The sequence below is a fragment of the Anarhichas minor genome, unplaced genomic scaffold (genome assembly GCF_050575085.1).
Source record: "Anarhichas minor isolate MPS153535 unplaced genomic scaffold, ASM5057508v1 ptg000005l, whole genome shotgun sequence".
NCBI classification, from domain to species: domain Eukaryota; kingdom Metazoa; phylum Chordata; class Actinopteri; order Perciformes; family Anarhichadidae; genus Anarhichas; species Anarhichas minor.
In genome coordinates, this window is record NW_027466451.1 from 2,889,488 (window position 1) to 2,906,002 (window position 16,515).

The 16,515-nt window shown below is 41.9% G+C and overlaps 1 protein-coding gene across 1 annotated transcript in view; it reads left to right on the top strand.

Annotated features, from left to right (window-relative positions):
* LOC142971902 (polypeptide N-acetylgalactosaminyltransferase 18-like) overlaps window positions 1–16,515 on the top strand; it is a 145,110-nt gene that overhangs the window by 98,221 nt on the left and 30,374 nt on the right. Inside the window, exons 5-6 of the mRNA XM_076112642.1 lie at window positions 5,652–5,849; window positions 12,847–12,961. Of these exons, the coding sequence (XP_075968757.1) occupies window positions 5,652–5,849; window positions 12,847–12,961 (313 nt within the window). The remainder of the gene's footprint in view (window positions 1–5,651; window positions 5,850–12,846; window positions 12,962–16,515) is intronic.

The window sequence follows — 16,515 nt, forward strand, 5'->3', positions numbered from 1 at the left end:
GAAACTCGACCGCACTCAAATACTGAAGGAACAGAAAAACAAACAGATTACGATCTTCACTGAATCAGTGTTCAGACTTACGTGACCAGACTGGTAACCGGACGGACTGACGACGCGCCGGTGAAACGCCGAGGTATTTAAGTCAGCCAGCGGCGATCACTGGAATGAGCCACAGCTGAGCCTAAGGAGAGAGGCGTGAAGTGGGCGGAAACTGTAGGCTGACACAAAAACAAAACATAAGCACATGGCCCACAAAAACAAAACAGACAGAGGGAAAAAACAGAGGAGCACACACTAGGCGCAGACAGGGATCCTAACAGTATTACCAACATTAGGTATTTCCTTTTACTCTTCTCTGTTCAATACTTAATTACATGCATGTTTAACCAGAATATGGTAGATCAATCTCTACAAAGTTTTTACAGGAGAACCAGATCATAAATCAAACATTATTATTACTACTACTGTTGTTGTTGTTGTTGTTGACTGTACGGGTGTGGGTTAGGGTGCCTGTCTCTCTGTCTGTACACAAAGAGCATTCATTGTGAAAAACGCACATCATTAGTTTTGGGGATGATGACTTTTTAAGATGCATTCTAATAGCTAGCTAGCTTGTGTTCGTGTTCCACAAACCCTCTGGCTGTTGCCCCGGCCCTGTTGATTATTGCCTCTCTCTCTGTACACAGATTGCATTCAATATGAAAAAGGGGCAAATTTATATTCAGCCAGTATCAATGTAAATGTAGTTACAAGGTTCATTTATTATCATTGTGCAACAGGGTTTTGCACATAAATGCAGTTTGTAGTCCCATTTTGCTGCATAAAAAATGAAAGAAAGAACAAAACTATATTATATGTGGAGGGTGGAGGATGAATTAAGGATTATCCCAGCCTGAGGGAGAAGGAAGAAGCTGTTCTGTGGTCTAGTTGTCTGCCAGCTGATACTTCTACTCGTTCTTTCCAGACGGCAGCAGAGTGAACAGGTTGTGGCTGGGTGGGATTTGTCTTTTAGTATCCTTTGGGCTCTTGGCAGGCTCTTCTTCTCACCAATATCACAGATCAGTAGATGGTTACCAATGATGTTCTAGGCGGTTTTAATCAGCCGCTGTAGATGCATGATGACCATGTTAGGTTGTTGTTACCTGTCACTGCAGCCCTGACTGTAGAATACTAGCCCTACCCTTTAAAAGAATCATCTATCCTCTGAGTACCAACCCAGTCACCTGTTCCTCCGCAGAGAACAGCATCTGTAAACAACTGGGATTCAGAAGGTTACATCGAATTCAAATCCATGAAAACCTGTATACAAACTTCTCAAATAATTATTGTAACATAAGTCATTGTTCAACATTGATCTGTAATTTGTTACAAATTGTCAGTTTATTCAAAACATACCGCAATACACCACTCCTGTGTTACGTTATTGGCTCGCCTCAGCTGTGAAGCTCCACCAGAAGTAGTGCGTTTCACAATTTATTGCACCAGAGTCAATTGTTTGGAACAACATAAACATATGGCTCAATAGCAGAGAAATCGATTTGGCTGCAGGAGTGATTTGGTCGACGGACATGTTTTGACATTTGTCCTTGAAGATGTGATTCTGGGTTTCAACTGGAATCCAAAGAGACAGTTTGGATTTTGTCTTTCAAGTTTCAATATATCTCCTCCAATTAGTCCAGACGTGATTAAACCATGTGATATCTCAATTAGGAGGGCATTGTATGCTGTACACTGCTGCAAAAATAGTTTCCATGAACACCTCATTGTCTTGTACAGCTGTAACCAACCACTTTATAAAGCTTGCTGAAGATGCAGGGGTACAAAAAAAGAGATGAAAACTAAAATAAAAAATGAGATGCTGAATGTTAGGAATTATTCAGCAGCCACTTTGTTTGAAAGGTTGCTGATTATATCTGAAAAGAGGCTTCGTTTCACTGTGAGAGCATTGGTTTGCTCCACACTATAAATCAGTTTATCAGTCAAAGCAGCGGCTGAATAGCACAAAACAATCTATCTTTCATCTGGTTCATGAAGTGATCATTCAATTACCCCCCCCCCCCCCCCCCCCCGTTTTGAGTCCTATTACGCAGCTGTAACCCATTTTCTTGAATATTTGTTATTCAACCAGGTGCAAACCTTCAGCTCCAAAGAGCCATAATGGCAACTGTGACATACTTATTTATGATGATTAGTTTTGTATCTACCTTAACCAGGCAATAATAGATCCCGCTCCTATCTAGTGGGGAATTAAATCAAATCAAATGTATTTCTAAAGCACAGTTGAAACAACATGAGCTAACCAAAGTGCTAAATAACAGAGCAGACAACAAAAACATCCATATACACATCAAATCAATGAGTAGCATGATGCACAACTAATTAACAACCATTTAGTAGTGGCACATTATATACAATTGAAAGCCAAAGAGAAGAGGTTAGTCTTGAGCTTTGTTTGAAACCACTCAGTAGAGGGGACAGTTCTGCTGTGGTGGAGAAGTTTCTTCCACAGACCGGGGCCTGCAACACAGAAGGGGAGGTCACCCCTGAGCTTTCGTCAGGAGGGACGACCAGGAGTGACCGGTCAGTGACCTAGGTGGCCTAGGTGGATTATAGGGGATTAAATGGTTGGATAGGAAAGAGGGAATCAATTCAGGAAGTGCTTTGTAGACAAATAAAGTCTTAAAATGAACTTCATGAAATAGAGCCGGTGGAAGGAGGCAAGTATGGGGGGAAATGCTCATGTTCCAGTTAAACCAGTTAATAACCTCACAATACTGCAGACATGAGAGTAAAGACTGATTTACATGTACAATGTTGGGAACGAAAAGGAGTTTGAGTTATCAGCAAATATGGAAAACTAAATTATTGACATCAATAGAATTATTAATGTCAGTAACGATTATTATTGATTATTAATAATAACGGGGCACCACCCTGCGAACAGGGACCAATAACCAAACGATAAACTAAGTCTCATAATTAGTGTTCACTCACAATGTCAACAGTCTGAGTACTATTACACATTCAAAGGGAAAGTGAAGGTTTAAGTTCGAGCACAGACCACATATACAGCTATTATCACAATACACATGCACAAAGTAATCACAGACAGCTGCTCTTTAAAATATAACAGAGTTTATTACGTGCTAATACTAATGATCTAGTCAACTAATATCTAAACTAACAACAACTATACATTCATGAGCACGCTATCTAAAATAAGCAAACTGTGGTAAGAGAGGAGGTGTGTGTGTGTGTGTGTGTGTGTGATTTTGTGTGTGTGTGTGTGTGTGTGTGTGTGTGTGTGTGTGTGTGTGTGTGTGTGTGTGTGTGTGTGTGTGTGTGCATGCATGTAGTGTGTGTGGGGGGAGAGGCGAGAGCACAGCTCAGACAACGTATAATGTCGCGAGACTCTAAAATGGCGGATATAAAGGTCTCATTATCTAAGCAGTTAGCTCACCCGGACCTACATTAGCTTCACGCTATATATATGTGTGTGTGTGTGTGTGTGTGTGTGTGTGTGTGTGTGTGTGTGTGTGTTAGTAAAAGAGGAGAGAAAGCAAACAAAACAAAATAAATCCTCCAAAAACAAAATGAGATCCTCCCCGTCGTGGTGGAGTACGGAAGATTGTTCTCTCATCTGCAGAAACACGACTGATGATCTTTGAGTCGCATAGCCGCTGTTCTGACCTTTCAACTGATGAGAAGAAGAAACAACTTCCGCCTCCGCTAGCGGTGAACCATCTCAACACCATTGCAGCAACAGCAGTATGAAATATTCACAGTAAATGAATATGTAGATGACATGTGTGACAACCCCTGCCCTTCCCTGCCAATCGTTTGGCGTTGGATCATTAAGGCCAGCTGGGAACACCTGGGCCCTGACTGCTCCTAGCAGCTCTCTGCTTATCCTGTAGGCACCCGTTTGGTTTTGTTATGTTGTTTATTTTTTGTCGTACACTCGCACACACAAATTTTCCACTCATGCACCACACATCCGCCACCACGGATTCCCACACTCCACACTGTACACATTCAGTTAAATGTTTAGTTTGGTCTGATTTGAGTTACTTTGGTTCAATAAAATATCTTTTGTCAAAACTTTATCATGGTGCGTCGCCCATTTGTTGTGACCTGAGAGCCGGGTCATAACACATGCTTACATGTTTACAACTAAACGTATCCAAAACGGTATGTATGTTTTTTATCAAAACAAACTGGTAGTGTAGAGCCGGATGTTTTTGTATCTGGGGAGAGGCTACGGGTTGTACCTGACTACAGGTATCTCAGAGTACTTTTTGATTCCAAATTATCAGTCAAATCTCAGGTGAAAAAGGTGAATCACGGATGGATCCGTGATCCGTACGGGTCACCCCTCACGGTTCAGTGCACATGTGAACCGCGGCTTAATTGCATTTTTTTTCTTTTTACAGTTTAATCATCATAGTGTGAAATAAAGTTTTACTGCCGCTCATACTTTTGCAGGTAATACGTCTCTAAATATCTATGCAGAGTTGCAGTGAAAAGATATAAAGCAGTAGTGTGTGAATGGAGAAGGTTAAAAGCATTTGATGGTGAAAGTCTTGGCGAGCGGAGGAACTTGAGAAGCCACCGGCGTCACTTAAGTTGCAAGTTTGGCTTTCCTGTAACTAATAATGACGGAATGAGGGTGGTGGAAAAAAACGTTACGGTATGTAGCCGTTGTTTAAAGAGAAAGACATACGACAACGGCAATACATCGGGCATGTCCACACATATTAAGTGCCACCATCCCAGTCTGTCAGACCGGGCTAAAGCTATTACCAAATCTATTGGAGTGTTTATTGCTGCAGACATGAGGACATTCTCCGTTGTGGAAAACAAAGGATTTCAAAATCTGGTTAAAGTGCTTGAGCCCCCCCACCCCCACCCCAATCACTTACACACCACCTGTGGGTCCCGACCCAGTCTTTGGGAATTACTGCGTTAACGTACTGACAGATTCTGTCGGAAAAAGCCTCGACAATGACACATTGATTGATAGTTTGACACACGTACAGACCTTTCATCTTTGAATTCAGGCATGTGGTGCATTGATTGGTTTTTATAGTGGATTAGGTAATAAAGAGTGGGAGAGAACATGATATGTCTATGTATGCTCTTAACACAATTATATTATTATTATTATTATTAATTTATTAAAAATGGGGACAATTTGGTAGTGACTGTTAAAAATCGTGACATTTGAGGGCCTTACTTGTCAAGATTCGGGACAAACTAGGAGGTCTGTTCAGTTTTTGACTGGGGAACTGGTTAAGTAAAGTTTTTTACTTGGACTTTTGCCATAAATATTAAGGTTATAGAGCATTTGAAGTCAGGTTTTCAGGGGCTTTAACAAAAGGAAGAAGTCTGAGAGTGGAGGGCCAGGTCTTGTTTTAGCTAATGTAGTCAGGCTTATTTTTGGAAATAGGTTTTTGAAGCACAAAATGTATATTATATATATATATATTTGATCATGTTTTGTGTCAAACTTCTAGACTTTCCTTCAGATGTGCAAATTGTTTGACTTTCAGTTTTTATTTTCACATTTTCTTTTCTTTTGTTGAATGTTATGATGGTGACTTATCATAGTGTGTTCTACAACATTCTGTCCGTGCTCTGTCATCCCACAGGGCAGAACCTATTCTGCAGCGAATAAAGGAGAACCGGACCCGGGTGGTGTCTCCATCTTTTGACAACATCAAGTATGACACCTTCGAGATTGAGGAGTATCCGCTATCTGCTCAGGGCTTTGACTGGGAGCTGTGGTGTCGATACCTCAACCCACCAAAGTCATGGTGGACACAACACAACCACACGGCCCCTATCAGGTAAATACAGGAACATCTGAAATACTTTGTTCTAACTCACACAGGCTGCGCCCTTTAACGGACTCTATAGATATAGTCTCCTCCAATCACAAGCCTGCATTGTAAATTTGCATAAGCAAAGTTGGCCAAAATGAACGTTCCTACCCCATACGTGACCGCACAGTAAATAAGGCAGCACACATCGCTGTCTGCCATGCTTTTTGTTTTCAGCGAACGGCGTAACTTCTACCGGTTCTACTGACACAGAATATTTTGACAAAAGGTTTAAACTGTGAGCGCTGTAGCTTTGTCTGGCTGCTGCTACTAACTATTTGGATGTGTTTAGTGTTTCGCTGGCATCATCCTAGCCTAACACCCCTGCCCCACCGTCTCAGACTGACTATTTGGACCGTTGCAGCAGCAAAACGAATAATCTGATTCAGGGAGTTTAAACGGCTACAGGCCTTTTGATGTCTCTAGCCACTGTGGGTTTTTGCTATGTGAGGCTGGAACTCACCGCGCTTCTGAGGAAGGACCCAAATGACCCCCTGGGAGCCCCCATAGCCATGAAAGGGCTCTTCAGATTGATTTGAATTATCAAAATAACTTAAAGCTCAGCTGCCACCTGCTGCTCGTCACGGTAAGGAGGAGGGCATGTCGGTGGGATAGTGTCTGTTTCTCCCTTATCCTGTATCTCTACATAGGAGACCAGAGTGATGCATTTACAGGCAAGCAGTGATGATTTCACAGACCCCATCACCGGTTCAAATCTTTCCATGTCAGCCTTCTTCATTGGGCTGGCCTTTGTTAATGGGGGGTCATGGAGGGCTGAGAAAGGATGTCACAACTTTTTAGCTCCACAGTTTGTCGCTCATCCTCTAACACAGTTTTATGGTGAGTGGTGACACAACTGCACGTTAACAGAATGGATGGACAGGACATCAAGACTTGGTTATTCTCTGCAATCTACACTGTCCCTTGGCTGTTCATCGGGGTTCGATGAGGTGCATATATCTTCCCAGGAGGAGATAGTAGATATACAGGCCATGTTGCAGAAACAGGCTGTATCTGTCAGCTAAAACTATCAGACAGAAAGGATTTGACTCTGCGTACTTCCTGGTCCCCATGAAGACAGTAGAGTTTAGACCCATTTTGAATCTCTGTGTCCTAAACTGATGCATTGCCTGCAAGGCGTTCTGTATGCTAACCATCAAGCAGTTGCTGGAACTGGTTCAGCAAAGTGATTTATTCACCACCATTGACATAAAGGAAGCATCCTTTCATGTCGAGGTGTCTCCAAAATACAGAATATTCCTGCATGTCGCCCTCCAGCCTATAACTATTACGGTCAAGAACAGCCCCCTGCCACTCCAACAGGTGTAGTATTTGGGGGTCGTGCTTGATGCATTCAGGCTGCAAGCCACTCTGTTGGAACACCGATGGACTTTCCTGCAGCAGGCAGTTGGCAATTTGCAGCAGGGTGTGACAGTGACAGCGTTTACCATCCTGCAGGCACTGGGCTTCATGGCGGTTGCCAATCGGGGGTGCCGCACATACGGTACCTGTAAAAATAGTTTTCAAGCCTGTTTGGATGCAAAGAAGCACAACCGGTGCACGGTTACCATTCCCCCCTTGGTAAATAATGATCCACTCTACTGGGGATCCCCACAACACCTTTTGCAGGGAATGCTGCTGGGACAAGTGTCACTTACATAACAGGGATCACAGATACTTCCCTGATGGAGTTGGGGGGAACATGCCTGGGGAGAGCAGTTGGTTGTGTGTAGGTTCCGGCGAAGGACAGACACATCAACCTCCTCAAACTACAGGCAGTGTTCTTGGTCCTCCGGCACCTTGCACCCCTGATACGGGGGAAGCATATGATGGTGAGGACCAAAAAGTACGCGACGGTGGCCTATATCAACAGACAAGACAAAGTTTGCAACGCTGCCCTGTTGGGGACAGCAGGGAGCCTGTGGATGTGGGGTTCAGAGCACCTGTCATGTCGAGAGGCAACCCCTTACCAGGCAAGTAGAGGTATTGTCATTCTAGATTTGCTGCTTGCACTGACCGTAGCGGGACTACCCTGCGACCCAACCAATTTGTTTCAATGAACTTGAGGAGTTCTTTCAGGTCAAGGGTTATAGAGCTAGATGCTTTTTGTCTTCCGACCCATGCAGGGGACAGGGAGGAAAAATGACTTCTGCTTTGCCCAGTTTGTGCATTGGCATATCATGTTAAACACACGGTCCTGATAGTGTGCTTCAGGGATGGTGTGACTGGTAAAGCCCTATCCAAGGAACGCCTGGTGAGATGGCTTTGTGACTCCAGGCAGGAAGAGACCATCCCTCTGTAGTTCATGCAAACTCTACACGCAACGTGGTTCATTGGGGTTATTGTATGATGGCAGACAGCGGTGTGATTCGAGCAGAGGTTCTGCATGTGATTATAGAACTAGGGTTACAACAGCATTACCTTTGTTTTAAAGCTCGACAAGAAGTTATTTCAAAAATAATTAAAACGATAAAAAATGAAATTTTAAGACAGTTCTGTTTCATTGAATAAAATGTATTTATATTGTGAAATAAGTGAGACACCAGCAAAATAATCTGCCACTGCAGAATGAATTATTAATAGTTGACTTTATGCATATTGAAGGTCTGATACGATCACTTACTACGCTCATTATTTTTACATTGTGATTTCTGAAACACTAATCCCTGTGAATGATTATATATGTAAATCCAGGTACGTGTAGTGTCAATATTCAAAACCATATAAAATCCGGGGATGCAGCACAACCACAAAGCACATTGAGTGTAGCATAAAAACTCTCATCAGTAGCAGTGGGCAGTTGTACAGTATAGTTTCAAAAAGCAGGACATTTGATGAGACCTACAGTGTGTACAATCATTGCTCATGCAGTGAAATGGATATAATGATATAGTTCTTCGATGCCATTGGCCATGAAAACTGCGAATATGACAGAAAATGATTGCTTAGACATACTGCAGAGACTACTATCAACCCATCAATCAGAGCAAAACTGCCAACTTACCAAAACCTGCAAGGGGATAGTATGTCTGTTGTTGTCGTTTAAGGCAAGCAAATTAAAGAATCGGAATCGTTTATTTCGCCAGAGTATGTTGCACATACAAGGACTTTTACATGATGGATGGTGCATCAATCAACACAGTGCAAAAAATAGAAAATATTAAAATTGATAGTAAAATATAAAATAAAGTTCACAGACAAACAGATAACAGTACTTTAAACAAGTGTGATGTAAGTGTAATGTAAAAGTGACAAGTGTATATTAAATATTTGTTCTTAAGTCATTAATAACATTGTACAAGGCTACTGTGGTTGGGGCGAAAGACGAATTGGTAGAAATCCTGTACTTCGTTCGCTGTCAGGTGGTCGATTACCTGCTTGTGGATGACTTTTTCAATAACTTTGCTTCGGAATTGTGGGTTGGAAATTGGTCTTTAGTTACAAATAATAGATGGGTCTAGAGTAGGCTTCTTTACAAGGGGTTTAACAATTGAAGATTTGAGTGAGCTAAGAAAAATACAGGTTATAAAGAGGTGTTTAAAATGTTTAAATTATCTTTGATAAACAGTTAAAAACCCTTATAAAGGAGGAAGTGATGGGATCAAAGGAAGAAGTGGAACATTTGAAGCTCTGAACCGCCATTCCAAGATCATCAGCACTGACTGGTGCAACATTTGTTAGAATTTCAGTGAATTGAAAATGAGGCAAGGTAGGAGGACCATGAGTGAGTATGGGAATATTTGCCATAAAAGTCATTATTTTGTTGGAAAGAAGACTGAAAAATGTTCAATTGATGGACATAAAATAACCTGGAATCGAAGTTCTGGAGTTGTTTCAAAGTTTATGTACAGTAGAAAAGAGATTCCTTGAATTATGTGTATTGTGATTTAACAGGAGCAATATCATCTAAAACTGGTTTAGTGCCTTGATCGAAGGCAATTACCATGTCATACCGGGGCGACATATTAGAAGTAGCAACATTACAGAATTTGGTAGCAAAGAAATCAGCAGGCAGCTACTGTCTTTCAGCAGTTATGATCAAGATTGATTTATAAAAACAAAGATGCAGTAATGGTCTGATAAAGCAATGTGAAGTACTGATATGGAAAATACATCAACTCCTTTGGACATAATTAAGTCTAAGGTATGGCCCAGGTTATGATCCAGTAACATGCTGAGAGATATTGATTTTCAAGTCACCAGAAATCAATATAAAAACAAAATCTAAAGAAAAATTGAATTCATCAATAAAAGTGATGGTTGATTTTGGCATCTGTTACACTATTATTAATAAGACAGGATTTGTGCATTCCATTGTTAGTGCAAGATACTCAAAAGAAATGTTCTCACCAAAATGAGCTGCCTGCATAGATATTTGTCAGAGAAGGGTGCTGCTGCACCTCCATTTCTCCTGTCAGACCTAAACACATTTAGAAAGTTCAAAGCCGGCAGGGTGCCTCAGTTAGTGTAAAGGTATCTCTTGAGTCCAGCCAAGTTTTACTTAAAAAAAGCATGTCCAGCTAATGATCTGTAATGAGGTCACTGACGACTGCAGTCCTTCCAGTTAAAGATCTCACATTCAGTAAAGCAAGTTTTAAAATTGGCTCATTCAACACAGTAGCTGACACTGCAGTCGGTGAGAGAGAGGCTTTGTGGCGGTCCGCTGACCTGTGTGCAGTTTTCTGTGAGATAACATTGGATCGCCTACTCACAACAACTTAGACACGATGGGTTGGGATAGGGAAGCAGTCAGGTGGTCTGGATGAATGTTATGTCTTGTACAGGTCATTTCTGGACCAATTTCAGTGGCAATAGAAAAGTTCAAAAGCCATTGGTGAGCACTACATAGACGAATAAAATTTCACCAACCTTTCCAATAGGAGCCGGTAGCTGTTGCTGCTATTTGTGAAGATACTGTTCAAAGGTCTAAAGACAGAACACCCCTAAGCTTCCTTCTGGTTCCCCTCTCTGTGAGGATCTCCAGAGGATCTGGAGTCAGGCCAATAATAGATTCTGTCTTCTTGGAAAACATTGATCCTGTTCCTATCTACAGCTGCAATGCTGCCACCCCAACACACAGCAGCATGGAAAAGAACACTTGCTATAATATCTTGATGAAAAAGAATGTTGAGGCCTGCTGGCTTTAAATGGCATAATTCATAATTACTAAACTGGAGATGGACAAGCACCTCTTATAAGACACAGAGTTTCAAAAATACAAGGACCTTCCTCCGTACGGAGTTTTAGGACCAGCGAGTTTACAGAAAAACAGGTCATTGCAGCTGTGATTATTAGTGGAGTTGGGAGTTAAATATTATCCACATACGCATTACACTGACCAAATGAAATCACTGACCGGTGCAGGTGATGTTAAAATGACCCCACTTCCACTAGAGCAGTAAATGTAGTCTAATTGGGGCACATTTAAATCTCTCCCAGTTTGCAGGCCACATTGATGACCTCAACCTAATGAATAAAATGTTTTGGGTGAGAGACTGTACATAAGAAGTGGACATCGTCACGGTGACTTCATCAATTTGTGGACTGCTGTTTTGAAGCCTTAAGTTCAGCATTTTGACCCTGGAAATCTTGTTTATCTGGAACCAGAAGTGACACAAGAGGGTGGAACTAAGTACAACCGAATACTGAACAAGACATTTTCAAGCTACCAAAATGTTACAACCTTCATGAGGTGAAAATACACTGTGAAAGGGATGAAGTTGTAAACGTACAACTCCCAGACCGGAAAACGCCGCGGTAGCAACCTGCCAATCACAAGGTAGCCCCGCCCTAAAGCATACCCTGCTTTATGGTGAATTTTACTCTAAATGGACCATAACTTACTGAATGACTTGAAATTAGTGAGACCAACGGAGGTAAAAAAAATAACAAGTGAGAAGTAGGGTCATTTTCTAATAGACTTCTATACAATCAGACCTTTGAAACAAGAGGAGTCGCCCCCTGATGGCCTTGACAAAGAATGCAAGTTTAATGCACTTTTGCATCGGCTTCCCTTTTCAGAACTGGAGGTTGCCGCCTGTTTGAAACCAACATTTAAATCCAATATTTCCACAGACTCTGCCAGCCAATGATAATGCCTGAGCTAAGAAGAGCTGCATGAAGTGGCACAGTGTGTGGAAATATCTGATTTAAACTGAGTTTTGCCCGGGGCTAACGTTTTATCATTTGAGGCAGAAACATCACACCTTTATTTCACATAAATCATTTTGATGCAACATGCTATGCTACCATTAACTTATCATCTACTTAAAACATTAGATGTAAGTGTAGCTCAATACCACTGTTTCATAGTTACTATTCATAGACTTATTCTTTATTTGCACATGATGTGTGTTATGGAGCAAACAATGCTATTGTTGAGATTAAGCAGTATAATATAACTCTATGTGATATTTGAATTTCATTGTTCTGTTATCTGGTGGTTGTACAGAAAAGAATATGTTCATGCATTTTTGCTTTTAGTTTGTTTGAGAGTTCTGTCTATCCACAGAGAAAGGAGATATTCACCAAAACAAGCCATTTTTCAGGTGGTGATGTATTTTGTTTTGATAAGAAAAGATGTGTGACAGCATGAATACTAATATGATTTATTTATTTAGTTGAACTCTTGTTGATTCAGTTTGATGTTGATGAAAAATATATTTCCTCAAAATGTCCTGAATTAGTTGTTTTCGGTGAAAGCATCATGTTGAGAGATGTTCTAAGCCCGATGGACTGCATACGTTATAAAGAAAGGCAATGGTTCAGAACATCAGATATGAGTGCATCTCAAGGGCCCTGTTGCCCAGTGTGGGTTACGTTGTGGTTTAGGACTGTGCTTGTGTGTGTGTCTTGAAGAATATTTTGCATTTAAACTCCCCAATTGCTAGGCTTTATCTAAATACAAAACATATTCTATCTCTTCCTTTTCTCTGACTCTGTCTCTTGTCACCCTCTATTTTAGGAGCCCTGCTCTGATCGGCTGCTTTGTGGTGGACAGGAAGTACTTTGAGGAGATTGGCCTGCTAGATGAAGGCATGGAGATATATGGTGGAGAAAACGTGGAGCTCGGCATCAGGGTGAGTCGGCTTGAGAACTTGTATCTTATTGGCCACACAGCCCCAGTAACCACATGCCAGCACTATACTTTTCCGCACAGTGTAATTTGTGTCCTGAGCTGTACACCGTAGAGGCATAAACCATTGTCAGCATCCAAACTGAAATATCCAGCATACAGAAAATAAGAAGGGCCTTTCCTTTGACAGAATGGGGGCTTCAGCAGTCATTCACATTACTCATTCAGTCTGACTCAAGCCAACTGAGCTCATTACTAATGATTTAACAACTGCCAGATAGCATTGTGATTTAATGTAGGCTAAAGAAATTACATTCAAAAATATTGTTTTTTCATATATAAAATAAACCTTCATTACTTCACATGTATTATATGATCAATATCATTTTTCTATTATTTAAATTTTGTTGCATTTCTGGCAGAATTTAGCATTAACAGGATTTAAATCCCTTTTAGCAGCTCAACCACAGTTACATCAACAGTTACTGCAAGGATTTCATCTCTAATCTGGTCTCCAGAGGAAGAGGGCTCTAAAGCACCATCCTTTGAGACCAGAAAAAAAGAAATACTTACACAATTTACACAATGCAGCGACATTGTCATTAACGTTCCTCTTAATGTGTCCAGTCATGGGGTGTTGATCGTTGTTGCTGCCACACTATCTTCCCCTGAAATAAATATTTTAATCCTATCCAGTTTCCAATAAAATACATTTCCACTGTCAACCAATAAGCTGTAGAAAAATATGGAGAGGAGCCAGAAGGTCAAAATGTAGGCAAAGGAGGATGAAGCTTGAGTTGAGCTAAAGTGGGACAAGCTAGAAGCAAATACGAGAGCAAAAAGTAGGCACAAAAAGTCAAAATTGCTCGCTTTACAAATATAATCTTTTATTCCTAATATGTCTTTAATAATGATTCTGAAATAGAGAAATAACCTGCAGTGACCTCAACTTCTTGTGGTAAATTGATTTGTTGTTTTTGTGATTTAAATGCAGTTTCTTTCTTGGGGCCAGCATCTAATGTCCATTAAAGGAACTGCAACTTTAGGGCACATGTATACTAGTTGTATTGCTCTATTCCCTTTGCTTCCAAACCACTAATGACCATCCCACATCAACTATAGTGTAGCTAGCCTGACAGCAAGTCTGGTCATTGTCAACTATCTATTACCGGGAGCACACTGCAAGCATTAGTATTTCTAGGGCATTTTGCACATCCGTCACTAATGAGACAAATATACTTCCATTCTAAATATGTGACAAGAGACGGCACTTTTTTTCCCAATTCCATCACCAGACATAATCATAGAGTGGACAATTCAACGCAAAGGTTTTCCAAACTATCACGTTCTACAATATCTGCACATGGCAACTATGGTTAAGATTAAGATTGGGGAAAGATTGTGGTTATGTAAATAATAACCTCTGGTCTTCTGCATAAAAGTCAGACTAGCTACATACCATCGCCCCCCTGACCTAAAGAGCACACTACTTCCTGGACATTGGCACTGGACATTGGCACTGGACATTAGCACTGGACATTAGCATTGGACATTAGCACTGGACATTGGCACTGGACATTGGCACTGGACATTGGCACTGGACATTGGCACTGGACATTGGCACTGGACATTAGCACTGGACATTAGCACTGGACATTAGCACTGGACATTGGCACTGGACATTAGCACTGGACATTGGCACTGGACATTGGCACTGGACATTAGCACTGGACATTAGCACTGGACATTAGCACTGAACATTGGCACTGGACATTAGCATTGAACATTGGCACTGGACGCTAGTAAAACACACAATATTGGTCACACATTAAAAGCAGTTCTGAAAAGGTGGGTTTTGATTTGTGATTTGAACATGGAAAGGTCAGTGCAGTCTCGGATGTGTTTGGGGAGGGAGTTCCAGAGGGAGGGGGCAGCAATGGAGAAGGCTCTGTCGCCCCATGTCCGGTGCTTGTTCCTGAGTGGAAGGGACAGGAGGTTGGCATCAGAGGAGCGGAGCCGACGGGATGGAGTGCCAAATCTACCAAAGGCTTAAAATGACCGGTTGTTTCTGCACATTGTCGGTCATTGCCAGCAACGTGTCTTTCTCTGGTTAATAGAAAGCCTTTGTGCAGTGTTTTGACTTTCTCCACAGGAGGCTTGAATGTCAGACTTCTACAGTCCAGTAGCCTATTAGTCCAATAATGGCTTTCTCCTTAGCTCCTCGTGGTGCAGTGACCACCAGTGCCCAGTACTCTATAGAATAACCCCCCTCCCCCCACTGTTGAGACAAATGGCTCAACCGCAAAGCATAAGCAGCGAGGCCACGAACAGACGGACTCTCTGCGGGAGATCTCAATATTGTCGCTGTAACCCCAGCAGTTAGTGCTTCTCTGACCTACATTAGATGCGCCCTCCAGCTGTCAGCAGCTCTGCCCATATTAGACTTTAGCCTCTGCATAAAGGAGGGCCAAGAGTCACACACAGTGCTGCAAATCAGTTGCCCTCTTCAGCTGTGACGACAAGCACTGAACTGAAATTAACCTGTTTCAGGGGAAAGCCTTTTCAAAGCTACTGTTGACCTTTCTGTGTGGTTGTTGGCACTTTGCTGTTCATAGGATTGGTTCAGGGTGGGCTTCAGCTGGACAGATTTACCCCCATCTATTTATCCGTATGTGAGGTTTTTGAGCGGGTGGAAGGCAACAAAACGTTCGCAAGAACATCAGCCAGAGTTTTGAACTTTCTTTACTTTGGCAAACACCAGCGCCAAAGGGGTGTTTAATTCACCATAGCACATATCAGTGGTGTATAGTAACGAAGTATACTTCGTTACTGTACTTAAGTCGTTTTTTTGGATATCTGTACTTTACTTTACTATTTATATTTCTGTTGACTTTTACTTTTACTTCCCTGAAACCTTCGTTACTCGCTACAAAATCAAATCTATCTTTAGAAACAAAATGAATCATGAGACCAGCGTCGGGGACTGTGGTGGAACAGAGACTGCAACAAGCAGGTTTGGTGAATCAGTGGTCCTAGCTTGCAAGTTAAATCATTGGTTAATCACGTTAATGCGCAAAACAAGTGCTCTCAAAGCCGCGGTGTTTAGATTCCCAGTGATGCCCAGGATGCTACATGCTATAGCTAGCGAGACTACATGAGTATAATTCCACTCTACGATGACTGATTTCATGACGGAAGCAGAAATGGAAGCACCTGCTACTCCCGCAACAAACTACGGTGGTGACGAAGACCAACACCCGTGGATCGCTAGCGAGTTAGTGAGCTGAGGAAGTGTTGACAGTTGTGAGATTGTGTTGTGTGGTGGCTAGCTAACTTAACGTTAGCTAGCCACCACACCATAGGATTGACAGGAGCCGTGAGAGCGCAGCATTAGGGGAATCCTTCCCAGCTGTGCGCAAGCTGTGTGTGAAGCTGAACACACCTCTACCTGCCTCAGCGGCCTGTGAAAGGCTGTTTAGCATCGCAGGACTAGTCTTCAGCCCAAGAAGAGCGAGACGGAATTCTCGCAATTTTGAAAACCAACTTCTTTTGAAGATG